At 36.5% G+C, this 16838-nt stretch overlaps 1 protein-coding gene across 3 annotated transcripts in view; it reads right to left on the minus strand.

Annotated features, from left to right (window-relative positions):
- Positions 1 to 16838, minus strand: part of SYCP2L (synaptonemal complex protein 2 like) — a 71644-nt gene that overhangs the window by 37947 nt on the left and 16859 nt on the right. For all 3 annotated transcript variants that reach the window (XR_004955755.1, XM_016118782.2, XM_036237154.1), the window contains exons 11-19: positions 16337 to 16389; positions 15673 to 15718; positions 13642 to 13734; positions 13481 to 13541; positions 8734 to 8876; positions 2783 to 2879; positions 2206 to 2303; positions 1347 to 1404; positions 1159 to 1243 (exon numbers count right to left, since the gene is read on the minus strand). Coding sequence is in view for 2 of the 3 variants with exons in the window: in XM_016118782.2 (XP_015974268.2) it covers positions 1159 to 1243; positions 1347 to 1404; positions 2206 to 2303; positions 2783 to 2879; positions 8734 to 8876; positions 13481 to 13541; positions 13642 to 13734; positions 15673 to 15718; positions 16337 to 16389 (734 nt within the window). In the remaining variant the exon portion in view is untranslated. The remainder of the gene's footprint in view (positions 1 to 1158; positions 1244 to 1346; positions 1405 to 2205; positions 2304 to 2782; positions 2880 to 8733; positions 8877 to 13480; positions 13542 to 13641; positions 13735 to 15672; positions 15719 to 16336; positions 16390 to 16838) is intronic.

Consider the following 16838-nt stretch of genomic DNA (forward strand, 5'->3'; position numbering starts at 1 on the left):
TATGTGAATGGAAAATAAACATATTATTTTCCATATATTTATTTTATAATAAACATATTATAAAATATTTTTAAAACATAACACCATTAGTCATTAGGAAAATGCAAATTAAAACCACCTGAAATATCACTACACTTTCACTGCAATAGTTAAGATTAAGAAAACTAACATTACCAAGTATTGGCAAGAATGTCTAGTAACTGAAAGTCTCAAAGACTGCCATTAGGAACGTAAAATGCAGCGACCACTTTGAAAAAGTTTGATGGGTTTTTTAAAAAAAATTAACATACACATAACGATCCAGACATTCCCCTACTATGTATTTATCCAAGAGAAAAGAAAGCAACAATATAAAGACTTATACATGAATCCTAATGACTTTACCTGTGACAACAAAAAACTGGAAAGAGCTCAAATGTCCGTTAACAGGTGAATGAATGGATAAGCAAGTGTGGTATATCCATACAATGGAATACTACTCGGCAATATAAAAGAATGAACTGCTGGTATATACATGAATAATCTTAAAATAATTTCATTAAATTTAAAAAGCTAGAAAAAAGAGTGCATATACGATATTTTAAACTGCAAATTCATCAATAATAGCAGAAAGCAGATCAGCGATTGCTTTGGGGGTGAGGGGGATGAAGGTGGACAGAAAAGAAGGATTTCAAAGGGGTAAGAAAAAATTCTTGGTGATGACAGATATGGTTATTATTTGCTTGTGGCTTGTGACTCCTGAGTGTACACATATGTTAAAACTCATTAAACTATACAATCTAAATATATACAGTTTATTTCATTTCAATTATATCTCGAAGTTGTAAAAAAAAAAAAAATCACTTGTCCTATGACCTATTCTTCAGAGCCCTACATGGAAAACTGACAAACAAAATAATGCTGGGGATATTTAGTGTTTTGATCCAGAAAAATACACCACCAAAGATAATACTGGAGTCTAACAGTAGAGACCTACAGGTCAGGAGAACATTTCAGCATTGCTCAAATCATTCTACAGAAAACTGCACACAACACTTTCTCCTTGTATGGGGCATGGCCAGATGCAGCAAAGGGGGAAAACCTTGACAGCTGATTTTTACATTAACTAGTCACATTAAGAGCAATCTACATGATTTATTACTTATTAAAATCATTTACCTGGATTTGTCATTTAATTTAGGAATTAGAATTGTTACTGATGGTTCTGGTAAATCTGATGAATATTCATGTTCTGAAGTAACTTCTAATGGTAAAAATTAAAAAGAAAAATTGTTAAGCTTCTCAACTAAATAAATATATCATTCAGGTCTTATTTTCTTATTTATGATAGATTTAAAAAATCTAACCTGGTTGTGTATCACCCAGTTTCGATTTTTCAGGTGAACTATCAGCTGCTTTTGTTTTCTGCAAAAAAAAAGAAAAGAAAAAATGTAATTGCAGTGCCTTTGAAGCCCTCTTTTGAAATTCTCTGGAGCCACTTTATACCTCCAAAAAAAAGTATTTTCATTGAATACTAAGATACCAGGCTCTTTGTTTATTAGACTCGGCTCCAAATGACTGTTGGCTGTTCCAATAAATTAATATCCACCCTCAGAAGAAGATTTGCCACTATCAAAGACAATCAGAGTATTCCAATGTTACTAAAGGAAACATCAAAGGAAAAATTGCAAAAATGTCTTCAATGGCATCAGAATTGTTGGGATAAGCATACGACTTCCTAAGGAGACCAGTTATCTGGAAAAATAACCTTTTGTATATTGCCTTTAAAAAAAAATCATTACACTATCATCACACTTCTATACAATGTGTCCAGGTGATCAAATATAAAAAATGAGAAAGGGGCAGAATACCTATATATACTTAGTATTGTGTTAGATGCTATACATACATTGTTTTTAATTTTCAGAGGTCCACTTTGTAAACCAGCTATTACCTCCATTTTATAGATGAGAAGCTTCAGGGTCATTAATGTTAAGTAATTTGCCCAAGTTCCTGCAGGTCGTAAGTAAAAACCAGGTCTGACTCCAAAGATTAAAACCCTTTCCCTACAACTCAGTCTCCAGATCCCAAAAGAGGGAACAAGGCAGAGCCAGCCAAGTCACGCATTCTATGGGAAAGCCAAGTTCAGAAAGGAGTAAACATATAAATATGGCAGGCAAAAATAACCTCAGCTCAGAATTTTGTCCTCCAGCTCCCCATACTCACGGGAAGCTCAGACTGGTCATTTGAGGGGAGAATTACTAGGCAGCAGTCATCTTCAGCACTCATTAATTCTGGCTCCTTAGTGGATTCTTCTGCCTGGTCTATACATATTAAGAAAAAATCATTTAAAAGTGATAACAATATCCATGCACAACAGTGGGCACACTCTTCAATTGTTCTTCATGGGATCCACAGTACAGGTACATCACTATCTTTTGCTAAAAATTGGCAAATTAGGTCAGGTCTCAAAGCTCAAATTGGAAATCTATGGGACTTTGGAAAACAGCCATGGGATATAACTTATAAGGGGTTCACAATCTTTGCAGGATTAGCTTTGTAGACAGACAATTCCCTCCACGCCCCCATCGCCCTTATCATTTCCAACTGACCCACAAGAGAAACTGTATCAGGTGAAGAAAATGATTCGAGACTATCAGGAGCTTTTCTTTCTGAAAAGGTACAATGATACATTTATTACTCTGATGTGATCACTGGTTTTCAGTGACCTCTTCCAAGTAAGGTTTTATCATTATTTTTGTAGAGAATTCAGAGTAAGAAATTTTGTTATTTCCCAATATACCTATCTCTCCTTTGTGGCTGACAGAAGGAATCTCAGTTTCTTTTTTTTCAAACTTATCAAGAAGTTCTTTGGAGATTTTTGCCTGGTCAGTCAATATCTGAAATGAAAACCAAAAGCCATGTGACTTTTAAAACCAGTAATCTTTTAAAAGATTTTAAGGAAAACTTAAAGCTCAGAAACAGCACATTGAGAAATTAGACGTTAGTCTTTATTTTGTCCTCTTTTGAAGGATCATTTCACTGTTTCCAGCTTCTTTACTTACCTCCTTCCTCTAAAATCACCTTTTGCTGACCACTTCCCATCCCGGAGCCTGCACAGCCCTTCCCTCTTTCCCAAGTCTGACCCCTTGAAACTTCTAACCCTGCTTTGCTCAGAGACTGAACCTCCCAGGATGAGTCTGCAGTGAGTTCCCAATGGCTCTCACATCCCCACTCCTTCACAGGGTCTCATGGTCCAGGAGCTGTGGCTTAATAGCATATAAAGCCCAATTTTCTCCAAAAACATTTTTTTCACTTTGTGAAATGTGGAAATGAACATAATTCTGATGTTTTTCATGAGAAAAGGCAAACCTATAGTGTCAGGCCAACTCATGTAATATGATGGAGGTGTTTTTAATTAATTGATTCTACTTTTATTTTTCATCCTCATCCATGAAATGGTCTTCTCATGGGTCTTTGGAAACTATATTTGCAGAACATTTTAACATATATAAAATGTGTTTATATACAACTCAAAACCAAGAGGAAACCAGTCCAATATACCCTTCCTCAGGTCTCTGACATCTTAATTCAACTCCTTGTCACAAATGTCTTTGCCCTGCCCACTGTCTGTGATAGAGAAAGGCTTCTTGCTCTTATATATAAATAGGAAATATTCTCAGTGAGATGGAGACTGCTGGAAGCATAGCAGTCTACACAAGGCTCAGATCGTTTCCACAAGATAAGACTAGTAGATAGAACTGTTGAAAAACTTCCAAAGAGACCCTATTCCCAGTGGTTCCCCTCATCCTCAATGAGTTGAAAAATAAAGAAGCACCAAGAAGTCCACAGCGAATATTGTCAGGACTTTTGGAAGAATGTGGTAAGAAGGTGATATTACCCTAGAAAAATTTTCAACTGTTCAAAATAAATAAGCATTTCAAGGCACAAAGCTTTGTATCACACATAGTTAAGACAATGATATATAAAAAGAAAGAACTAGGATTAGAACTCAGAACTCTCAACTCTTATTACATGGTATGCAAAAGACCAATCCTTCTGCTTGAGCAAATGTTCACATCAAAACCCAACAAGGAATTCTGGTTCAAGATGGCAATGTAGGAAGATTCTGAAGTGATCTCCTCCCACAGACACATCAATCTTCAGTTGTATATAGTACAATTTCCTCTACAGGGAAAAAAAAAAGAAAATCTAGCTGAATGATTCAGACACATCAGGTGGCCAAAAAAAAAAAAAAAAATTCACATCAAAGCAGACAGGAGATGCTGAGACACAATCTCACCCTAAACTCCTCCACCAGCATGACAACTCACAATCAGGTAGAAACTCAGAACTCCAAACTTCTCCCTGAGGAGTAAAAGGTTTGAACACTACTTCTGGTACCTCAATTTTTAATACCTGCACGTGAGAAACAAGTCCCCAAAATATCTAGCTTTCGAAGCCAACAGGGCTTGTGTCCATGAGACCTATGAAGCTCTAACAAACTGAGAAATAATTCTTAAAGGGCTCACACACGCAGACTCACCTGTTCTAGGGCCCAGCATGGAGGCAACCAGCTGAAAGGCACACAGACTTTCTGTGAAAGAAGCTTATTTGCTTACTTTAAATCATCAGTCTGAGGGCCATGCATCTAATTTAACACACACCTAGGAGCCTACCGAAATGCTCTGTGGACAGAGGCCACAAAGCCCCATCTTTATAGTCTCCCTTTGCCTTGCTCTAATTTGCCAATGTCTCCTGGAAAGAAGCTTGCACCCTCATCTGGTGCCCTGATTTTTGCAGCTGCCACCAAGGGGACATCTCTAAATTGCCTGACTCTGGTGGCCAGCAGGGCTTCAACTTATGGGTCCCTCAGAACTGTAACCAATGAAGAAAGAGTTCTTAACCAGCTACCATCCCCAAGACACAGCAGAGAAACAACAGACTGAGATGTCCAGGCTTTCTGTGAAAGAGGCCTATTTGCTTTCTTCACAGCTGCTGCCTGAGAGGCAGGCTTTTAATTAAATATGAATGTTAGGGATAGCTATAAACCTTTCCAGAGACCTTGAAGGGCAGTTGCTATCTTTGCATGCTCCTTCTTCCATGCTCCAGAGCACAGACTCTCCCAGAGGGCAGCTTGTATATGCATTTGATGGCCCATTCCTACATCTGGTACCCCAGTTTTTGTGGCTGCCACCCAGGGTATGCTCCTTGATTGCCTGGTTCTGATGGCCAGCAGGGCTTCCATTCTTGTGTCCCATAGTTCTGCAACAACTGGAAACACAGTTCTTGGCTGACTACCACCCCCAGGGCACAGCACACACAGCAGACTAAAACATACTCCAGTCTTTCTTTGAAAAAGACCTATTTGCTTGTCCTGAAGTTCTGACCAGAGGGGCAGATTTCTAGTTGCACGCCTGTCTAGGAACTATTGGGGTCCTCTCAAAAACAAAGACTAGTGGATGCCACCTTTGCACTCTCCCTCTGCCTCACTACAGCTCACCAGAATCTCCTAGAAAAGAGCTTGTACCATCATTTGGCCCCTCAATTTTTGTGACTGCCACCCAGGGGGATACCTCTAGATCATCTGGCTCTAGTAGACAATGGGGCTTGTGCTCGCAATACTACAAGACTGTATATATTTGCATACTTTAAAAGTGGCTGCCTGATGGTCTGGTTTTCACGATTGAATCTAGGTGCTGAGATTCCCCCCGTTTGGGATGCTGACAGCCCTTGGCACAATCTCAAATATGGGGAGCCACTAAAAATAAAAGAGGCTGCTTGAAAAATCACAAAGGACTCTAAGACAACTTAGAGCTAGGACAGGGTTGAGCAGTAAGGTTCATCTCGTCACGAGGCTACTCCTTCTATTGGGAGAGATGGCTGTTTTATCTAATGCATAGAAACCAACAAAGAGAGTCAAGGAAAATGAAGAAACAAAGGAATATGTTCCAAATGAAAACAAAATAAACCTCAGAAAAACATCTTAATAAAAAGGGGATAAGTGATTTACCTGATAAACAGTTTAAAATAATGGTCATAAAAATGCTCACCAAACTTGGGAGAATAATGGATGAACACAGTGAGAACTTCAACAAAGACAGAGAAAGTACCATACAGAAGTCACAGAACTTAAAAATACAATAACTAAACTAAAAAGTACACTAGAGGGGTTCAACACACTAGATGAAATGCAAAAAGGATTAGTGACCTCTAAAACATACCAGGGCAATGAAACTCATCTACTCAGAGCAGCTGAAAGAAAAAATAATGAAAAAAGTGAGAATAGTGTTAGGGACCTATGGGACAACATTAAGTAAACTAACATTCACATTACAGGAGTCCCAGAAGGAGAAGAAAGAAAGGGACAGAAAGTTCATTTGAAGAAATAATGGCTGAAAATTTCCCTAACCTGGGGAAGAAAACAGACATACAGATCTAGGAAGCTCAAAGAGATTCAGAAAAAAAAAAGAAAGAAAGAAACCCAAAGAGACTCACCTGAGGCACATTATAATTACAGTATCAAAAGTTAAAAGATAAGAATTTTAAAAGTAGCCAAAGATAAATCTGTTACATACAAGGGAACCCTCACCACCATCCCCTCCCCCCCAAGACTACCAGTTTTTCTCAAAAGAAACTTTGCAGGTCAAGGGTGTGGCATAATATAGTCAAAGTACTAAATTTAAAAACTCCCAACCAAGAATACTCAGTATAGCTGTCATTTAGAATTGGACAGGTAAAGTGTTCCAGACAAGCAAAAGCTAACAGAGTTCTTCACTACTAGACCGTCCTTATGAGGAATGTTAAAGGGACTTCTTTAAGCTTAAATAAAAGGGTGCTAATATATAAATATTATATATAAAACTATAAATTTCACTGGCAAAAGTAAATATATAGTAAAATTTAGAATAATTTGATATTGTAAAGGTGGTGGATTACTTATAAGGCTGGTATGAGGTTAGAAGACAAAAGTAGTAAAAAGAACTATCTATAACTACAATACTTTAAGAGATACCCAAGATAAAAAGATGTAAATTTTAACATAAAAAAAAAAACAAAAAAAGTGTAGAGAAAGTAAAAATGTGGAACTTTAGAGTGTAATTAAACTTAAACTGTTATCAACTTAAAATAAACTATTTTAAGTTGTTTTATATAAGTCTCATGGTAACCACAAAGCAAAAACCTACAGTAAATGAAAGGGAAGGGAAGGGAAGGGAGGGGAGGGGGGGCGGGGAAGGGAGGGGGGGCGGGTAGGGGAGGGGAGGGGAGGAAAAAGGGAAGGAAAGGAAAAAGGAAAGAAAAGAGAAAGAAAGAAAAGGGAAAAAAAAGGAAAGAAAAGAAAAGGAAAGGAAAGAAAAGAGGAATCTAAGCATACCACTACAGAAAATCATAGAATCATACAGGAATAGAGCAAGAGAAGAAGAAAGGAACAAAGGAAATACGAAGCAGCCACAAAACAATTAACAAAATGTAGATCAGTGTATACTGATTGATAATTGTTTTAAATGTAAAAAAATTCAATTTTCCAATCAAAAGATATAGAGCGGCTGAATGGATACAAAAACAAGACCCATCTACATGCGGCCTAAAAGAGAATCACTTTGACATAAGAACACACATAGACTGAAAGTAGAAGTATAGAAAAGATATTCCATGCAAACAGAAACCAAAAGAAACTTGGGGTAGCTATACTTATATCGGACAAAACAGACTTTAAGACAAAGACTGTAATAAAAGACAAAGAAGATCATTACATAATGATAAAGGGTTCAACCCAACAATAGGATATAAGATTTGTAAATATTTATGCACCTAACATAGGAGCATCTACACATATAAAGCAAATATTAAAGACCTAAAGGGAGAAATAGAAATAGACAGAAATTGCATATTTGAAAGTTGCTAAGAGAGTAAATTAAAAATTTTCATCACGAGAATAAGAGAACTTAACTATGGCAATGGCTGTTAACTAGACTTATTGTGGTGATTATTTTGTTTATATACAAATATTGAATTATTATGCTATACACTTGAAACTAATACAGTCGTGCACCACTCAATGACAGGACTATGTTGTGAGAAATGCACTGTTAGGCTATTTTTTCATTAACTGAACATCACTGAACACGCTCGTACAAACCCACATAGGATAGCTTACTACACACCTAGACTATGTGGTATAGTATATTGCTCTTGGGCTACAAGCCTGTACAGCATATTACTGTACAAAACAACACGAGATTAAAACAAACACAAGAGAAAATGATGTAATCGAAAAACACAGTAAATACCAGATATGAGACTGCTGCCAGCAAAACACAGCATACTGTTTTATAGCAAACTTTTTTTATAAGTAGAGTGTACACTCTAAAGTAATGATAAAAAATGTGGTGTACTAAATATATAAATCAATAATATAGTTGTGTATTATCATTGCCAAGTATTTGTACTGTACATAATTATATGTGCTGTACTTTCCTTTAACTGGTGGTGCAGAAGGTTTGCTTACACCAGCATCACCAAACACATGAATAATGCTTTGCACTACATGAGGGCTATGATGTTACTAGACGATAGGAATTTTTCAGCTCCATTACAATCTTATGGGACCACCATCTCTTACAAATGTTGTTATGCGACACATGACTAGATGTTATATATTAGATTTTAATTTTTAAAAACCCAACATGGAAATTTAGGAGACATGAAAACATACAACACAGTCAAATAATTAAAAAGAATTAAACCTGCCACCTGTTTGTCTTCTCCTAAAGCTTTAATGGAAGCTTGTGATATGTTGAATTGCAAATCAAAATGGATTTCTATTTTCCTCACTTCTTTATTTCCAATATTAATAGGCTTCAAGTAAATGATAAACATCTTCTTCTCCTCAGTTTCTAGAAAAAAATAAAATATAACAATGTGGATCAAGTTTTTATTTTAAAATTTTATAACTTTAAATAACTGCACTATAGTATTTGTCAAATGTCCAAATTTTTCTGCAATAAGGAATTGTAAAGAAAGTTACTTTGAAGTTATTTTTATTAGATTCACATGTGTTTATAGACATACACTATATGATTAATCTTGCAAAATTAGAAAGTAACATCTTAGCAGCATAGAAATGGAAATAGTTTTGTCTTTTAAAATTTTGTCCATTTTTCAGTGAATGTAATACTATCATATGCAACAGGTATTTTACTTCCCAATATTTTAAACACGACATTCATTCTCATTCTTTCTCTCAGATCCCACTCATTTCTAAAACCCAAATTAAAAGTCACTGTTCCCAATATGCAAGATAAAATAATCTACCTTTATTTCAATAGCCTTACTTAAAGAGGAGATGTGGAAACATCCTAAAGAGAGGGCTGTTTCTCAGACAACAGTCTCCTTGAGGGCCCCCTTCCAGAACACCAGCCTTTTACTGACAAATAGTAATTGGTTTTAAAAGAGAAACTACCTTAGACCAAAATTCAGGAGAATCTAAGAATAACCACAGTACACGCTGAGTTGGAAACAGCAGGACAAGAAAGAGAGTAGTCAATGGCAGCACAGGCAAAATTAAATCACAACTTGATGAGAATGGAAACAGGAAAAAAAAGTAAGACACACCAGTGTCTAGATCTGTGGCTACTGAGTACTTGCAATAAGGCCAGTACAAATTGAGATGTGCCATAATCGTAAAATACGTATCAGCTTGTGAAGACAATACAAAAGAGAAAGTAAAATATCTCATAAATTTTTCATATTCTTACATGTTAAAATGTTAATATTTTGGAATCTATTGGGTTAAATGTGTATTATTAAAATTAGTCCACTTAAAAAACATTTTAATGTGGCTACTTGAAAACTTAACATTAAATTTAATACATGCCTCACATTATATTTCCGTAGGACAGTGTCAGCCTAGAGTAAATCTCGCAACCTCCCAAAATACTGAACAGCTAGTTGGGCTGTAGAATTCACTGAAAACGTATCAGAGTCAAAATAAATTATCTGAGGGCTGCACCAAGCACTCAACAAACTACTTAAACATTGTTAACTCCTTAGCAAGAAGAGCTATACGTAACAAAACTAATGTCTTGCTGGTAGAATTCGCCAGACAATCTTGTTTCCTTGGCTATAAATATAGAAAGTGACATCTCCTACAGATATTGTGAGGTACTTTGTAAATTATAAAGTCTCGCAAAAATGTGACCTATTAATGAAGTACAGAATATTAACTTTGGCAAGTTGATTCCTGAAAACCACTACAGTAACAAGGTTTGGAGATCAGCAACTTAAAATATGAAAAGCAACTCAGGGGTGCAACAGTCAGAAAACCCGTGGAAGTCCTTCTAAAATACTGACTTAGAGTAAATGCCAATGATATTTTATGTATTTTAAATAAATAGCAACAGACGATGACTACATAAATTACGTGACTCTTACTTTATAATTATTTACATTTCTAGGGAGATATTTTTAAGCCCCTTTCCTTTACTACAGATAGGAGGTACTTCCAACTAATGCACACTGTCTTTCCAGTTCGGTCACTACTCACACAATTAAATATATTTGGCCTCTGTCTTGGATTCCTGATCCAGAGCTTTCCTTTTAATATTTGGCCTCTGACCTCTGTTCTTGACACAAGAGCTTCTAAGACCCTTAGAAACCCCTGAGTGAGGAGTGTCTTTTGTATGCTAATGAGGTGACTGGTGGCTGGGGTCCCACCTCCACACAGCATCAGGATGGGGCTGGTCCCAGAAAGACTAAGGCATGATTACAGGGTTGGAACTTTCAGCCCCATCCCTCAACCCCCAGGGATGGGAAAAGGACCAGAGACTGAGTTAATTATCGGTCATGGCTACATGATACAGCCATCATAAAAATCTCTAAACTAGGTTCAGAGGGATGCCAGGTTGGGGAACATATCCTTGTGCCAGGAGGGTGATGAACCCCAATTTCACAGGGACGTAAGTTCTTATACTTAGGACACTCTGGATATCACCCTGTGTACCTCTTCACCTGGCTGTTCATCTGTTTCTTTAATATAGCTTTTATAACAAACTGGTAACTTAAGTGTTTCCCTGAGTTCTGTGGGCCATTATAGCAAGTTATCAAACTAGATGAGGAGGTTGTAGGAACCCCCCACTTGTAATTGTTCAGAAGTGTAGGTGGTCACCTGAGACTTGGAATTAGTGTCTGAAGTGGAGGCAGTCCTGTATAACTGAGCTCTCAACCTGTTGAGTCCACACTAAATTTAGGTAGTTAGCATCAGAATTGCTTAATGTGACAGAAAAACCTACACGTTTTGTGTCAGAAGTGTTGTGAGTGAAGGAAAGTTTTCTTCTACCATCTCTCAGTTCTTCCAACTCCTAGCCTCGTCAGATGTCAACAGGTATAGTTCCAAAATGTAGGCTCACTTCTCTTCAACTTGCCCGTTGTTCTCCCAAGTACTTCACTGCAAAAGTCTCCCCTTCTCTTTGCCATTTTGCTTTACTGCTTAATCATCCCTGTTCCAAATTTCTCTTTTTCTACTAATGTCCAACAGGGGAAGTTAAGTATTCCTGCACATCAGACAAATTCCCTCAAGCACTGTAAACAACTACATGTGGAAGATAGTGAAAGATTTTGAAATGGACCAAAAAGTTACCGGGTGCCTGTCCAGAATCCCTTCTGGATTATCTGTACTTTTCATTGTCTTTGAGCTATTTTGCAAATCTGTAAATTGTAGAGAGCTGATAGTCATGAAAGTGATTCTTGTCCCTAGAAATTCAAGTTAATCGGGTCTGTGGATTGCAATTGTCTAGTCTTAAATTTATTTGTAAATTAATTTCAATATTGTTTATTTACATGTAGTTCTTTGAATTGTCCTTTGAACTGGTTACTGCATTACTGATTTCTTAATGAAATGAAATAAAATCTTCAACTCACAATTATGTAACATTTATATTGAAGTCATGATTTCACCTTTTCAAAAATTATCATTTAATGGAACAATGACGTTAACTTATGTATACAAGAAACCCAGCAAGGAAAACTCAGAGTTAAGGAAGGATTACCTTATCCTCAGTGGTTCTATGGGAGAAGCTTCAGTTAGAGTTCAAGGCTAAGAAGGATTGGTTTTCGTCAACACTTGTATGAGGAGAATAATGTTACAGATCATGTTTCACTTTTCACCCTGGCTTTCAGGGAGCTAAGCAGCAAATGTGAATTTCCAAAGAGGCCATTTAAGACTAGCCTTCACAGCAGACATTTTTATTCTTACCTGTGGTTCCAATTTTCCATTTATATTGTTTTGGTATAAATATGCAACTGTCCTAAATCCTTTGTGGAAAGAAGTGAAGTAAAATACCCATATAATTACATAATATTTTGTTTTGAAATCTTCAATAAACCCAATCACTTAAAAAATGTTATATATACTGTTACTTTCAAAAAAAATCCCTTTATTAAGACCCTATTCAGAGATCTTGATCAAGTATGATTATAGCTAAAATGCTGAACTGGACTAACGAGTTACACGTACCCATCTAATTTCATGCCCTTCATAACTCTACCGACCAATCCAAGAAAGGTGAGTGACAGAGGTTTAAGAGGGGAGAGTCAGAGGGATAATATTTAGATAAAGGTAGTACATACCTACATAAACTCATTAATTATTACTATAAATCTGAGGTAGAGGCAGGGCAGGTACTACAACTATTTTTTTAATTGTGGTACAAAATACGACATTTACAATGTTAACTATCTTTAGGTGTACAGTTCAGTAGTGTTACGTATATTCACATTTTTGTACAACTGATCTCTAGAACTTTTTCATTTTGCAAATCTGAAATGCTGTACCCATTAAACAACAACTCCCTATTTTCCCCTCCCAACAGATGCTAGGAACCACCATTCTACTTTCTCTATCAATTTGAGTACTTCAGATGCTTTATATAAGTAGAATCATACAGTATTTATCTTTTTGTGACTGGCTTATTTCATTTAGCAAAATGTCCCCAAGGTTCATCTATGTTGTCACATGTGATAGAATTTCTTTTCAATTTAAAGCTAAATAATATTCCTCTGTGTGTATGTACCATATTTTGTTTATCTATTCACCACCGATAGATACTTAAGTTGCTTCCATCTCTTGGCTATTGTGATTAATGTTACAATGAAAATGGGTGTATAACTATCTCTCCAAGTCCTACTTTCAATTCTTCTGGATATGTACCCAGAAGTGAAGTTGCTAGATCATATAGTAATTATATTATTTTTTTGAAAAACTAAACCATATTTACAATGAGAAAACCAGACAAGTAACTGAACTCCAAAGTCACAAAGCCAAGGAGTCACCAGTCCTGTACCCCTGCAGGCTGGTCCTGAGCACCATGCTCCTCCCACCACACTATACCGCCTCCCTTCTACCTCAAGGCACAAAGTCTGCTCTAGAACTAAACATATGCTGCATCTATAAACAAAAATAATACTCTGAACTAAATGTGGGGTAGTTTAATTATTGTCTTACCTATTATGCTGTAATTAATCACTGTGTCCTTCAAAAGTCTTACTGAGTCCCACAGAGCACTCTTGGGGAAAAAATAAGTGAAATTCATGAGCACATAAGACGTACTTGCATACGAACACTCTCTAAGCCCTTAAGTTTAAACAGAAATTAAATGTGATTACCTCAGTATTTTCTATATAAAAAGTTACACTCTGACTTCCTAGGTTGAAGTCAATCCAAAATTTCTCCAATTGTTCATCTGCTGGTTTTCTCATCTGCAAGATATAATTTCAGCATAAATTATACACATAAATATCATGTCAAAGGCTCAGATGAAAATTTTTCCACTAAAAAGAGAACTTCTGCTTTTCCTAAAATACTACCCTAATATTATACTGTGTCTCTGTATTACATTGCTCATTTCTACAAAAGGAAGTTCTCAATTTTATATAATGAAGCTATTTCTAGGGAAAAAAAAAACCAAAACACAACATTATCCTTAGCTATTTAATAGATGTTTAAAATATGTCAAATGACTCTGTTCACACAAACTTATTTCCCCTGGTGAGAATCACAGAGAAAGCAGTTCTATGTTGAAGCAGTAACAATCCACACTGCATACAGATGAAAACTTCTAGCAAAGGAGGTACAGTGAATGTAAGTGGTTATTTGCCATCTAACTTGCCATCTATTAGAATGGAGCTAGGACTTGGAGGTAATTTAAAATCTTCATTTAAACTGATTACTATCAAATAAATATGTGCTTATAGTAAAAAAAAAAAAGTAAAAAGAGGAAGGAAGGAAGGAAGGAAGGAAGGAAGGAAGGAAGGAAGGAAGGAAGGAAGGAAGGAAGGAAGGAAGGAAGGAAAATGTGCTGTTTATACAAGAGCAAACATCTTCGCTGCCTCCCAACTTCCCATGGGCAACATCATTAATGCCTTTATTTTCTCCCAGATGTATTCCAGTTATATGTCGGGAAATATATAGAAAGTTTTTATTCCTCAAGAATGGAGCAAACACTAGATTTACTATTCTACCACCTGCTTTTCCAATAAATAGTACTTCTTGGATATCTTTCCATCATACATGCCTACTTTTTAATAGCTATAGAGTTGAATAAAAGTTTTAACCCACAGCATATGTTATTGGAAGCCAGCATAAGAACCCTGACGGTAGCTAATGGAAATTCAGAATTCCTAGAAAGAAGAACCAAGCTGAGATCAGACTCCTCATACCACTAGAAGGAAAAAATAGACAGAACTGAGATACATGAATCAACTACCAAAGTCAGTTCTGGAGATAAAGAACTTATAGTATAGTCTGAGTTGTAGGCTCAGCTCATAGGGGCCAAAAAGGGGGTTCTGAACCCCAAACAAAGAAATTGTTACTTAGGATATTCTGAAAATGCAGGGTCCAGGAAGCCCCCAACAGAATCGTAGTTCAGCAATCTCTGAAGATGTTACCCCAAAATTAAGATGCTGTAGGTTGGGGTACCCTTATATGAAAGACCTCGCTCCTCTAGAAACCAAAGAAGGGAGTAAAAAGAGGCTGCTCAATTTTGGACTATAAGTTATACAAAGTAGAATGATCTAGAATAGTGGTCCCCAACCTTTCTGGCACCAGGGACCAGTGCTCTTATGAGAATCTAATGCCTGGTCATCTGAGGTGGAGCTGAGGCAGTAATGCTAGCTCTGGGGAGCAGCTGCAAATACGGATGAAGCTTCTCTTGTTCTCTCGCTGCTCACTTCCTGCTGTGTGACTCAGTTTCTAACATGCCACAGAATAGTACCAGTCTGTGGCCTGGGGGTTGGGGAGCCCTGATCTAGAAAAAGGAGAGTGGCCCTAAGTGCTGGGGATTGAGTGGGAAGCATCAACTTCATGGAAAGCAAGATAAATGCCCTTTTCCCGTTTATCCAGATATGAATAATGTGACCCACTAATAATGTAAACGAAGGCTAGGTTCCTGTAATTGACCTCATGAATGCATATAAACCCTAAAATTTCTTCACTATTAATGGTAGGGTCCTTAAACCTATGGTATAAAATAAGACAGGGGAAAGGAACAGTAAGCTTCAGAGTTCAGGCCTCTAGGAGAAGTAAGCTTCCTTTTTTAAAAAGCCCTTCTGAGTAGCAAGAGCAGCTTGACCTAAGTAAACCTAACGATGGGTTTCATTACACACCACCCTCATGGCCCCCAAGAGAAACAAACATACCTCATTCCCATCAGCAAAAGCGGCAATACACGGAAATGAATAGACCCTGCAAAACACCTCGCAATTAAAAATTAAAATAAAATATAGATGGAACTCAAACACAACCTACAGATGTCCTACAAACAAGCATTTATAACTAGAGCGTATCATTAAGTCTCTTTGCACAAAGTGTGGAAGGGGATTTCAAACCTGCAAATGGAGATTTGCTATGGCTCGATTTCAAATCCCCATCTGAAAATCTACATGCCCGGTTTACTGTTACTATATCTAACCCAGTAGCTTGGCAAGTTTGCCAATGAAGGATTGAATTTAGCAACTATCTTTTCATCAAGTACTTAACTGTCCACAATACACCTATCCCTAGTGACTTTGTCTATAAAAATAACTCTTTATAAAATCTTCCCAGAGGACATGCTAAAAATATTCCAAATCACGAATAAATATGCTAAAAGAATGACAGATTATTTTTAAGCACAGAAATGAATCACTAGGCAGAATGTGTCTAAATTTCTGAGGTTTCTACTCAATAGATAACTCAGTAGTATTCAGTAAATTATGTATCCTATATTTTCTCCTAATATAAAACAGATCCTAGATTTTTTTTATATTAGACATTTTCAGAATGCAACTCGTCAATAAAATAATGTTCAGAGAAACATCTTACCTTCTTTGGTCACCAAGTCTGTTGTTTAGGTAATTGAGAAACAGTCTACTGTCCTTCAAAGTAAATAATGCAAAATTTTTAATAAAATATCAAGATGTCTTAGTTAAATATACTACCATAACCAGCACGCAGAGGCCAGTGTTTGCTTCTAAATTTCCAGGATCCAGTAACATCACAAGACTTTACAAGTATTCATTATCATACCTTAACTAAAACAATACTTAGTGTTACAAAAAGGCAGCTTCAGACACATGTCCTAGAAGGAATCCCCAGGATATTTTCAATTGAGAAAGGTTTGTCTCCAAAAGTTATATGCACAATTACATTTCACTAGGGTAAAAGAGTATAAAAAAAACACACACCATACTTATAAGTTAGATTACAATATTTGACTAACCCACTGGATGTCCATCTCCCTAATATCTGCCCAGCACAAGCCAACTACGAACCCATTCAACTCATCAACTCTGGGTTTATCTGGATATATTATCCACAGTCCATT

This window comes from Rousettus aegyptiacus, unplaced genomic scaffold (assembly GCF_014176215.1).
Source record: "Rousettus aegyptiacus isolate mRouAeg1 unplaced genomic scaffold, mRouAeg1.p scaffold_m13_p_1, whole genome shotgun sequence".
Taxonomy (NCBI): Eukaryota; Metazoa; Chordata; class Mammalia; order Chiroptera; family Pteropodidae; genus Rousettus; species Rousettus aegyptiacus.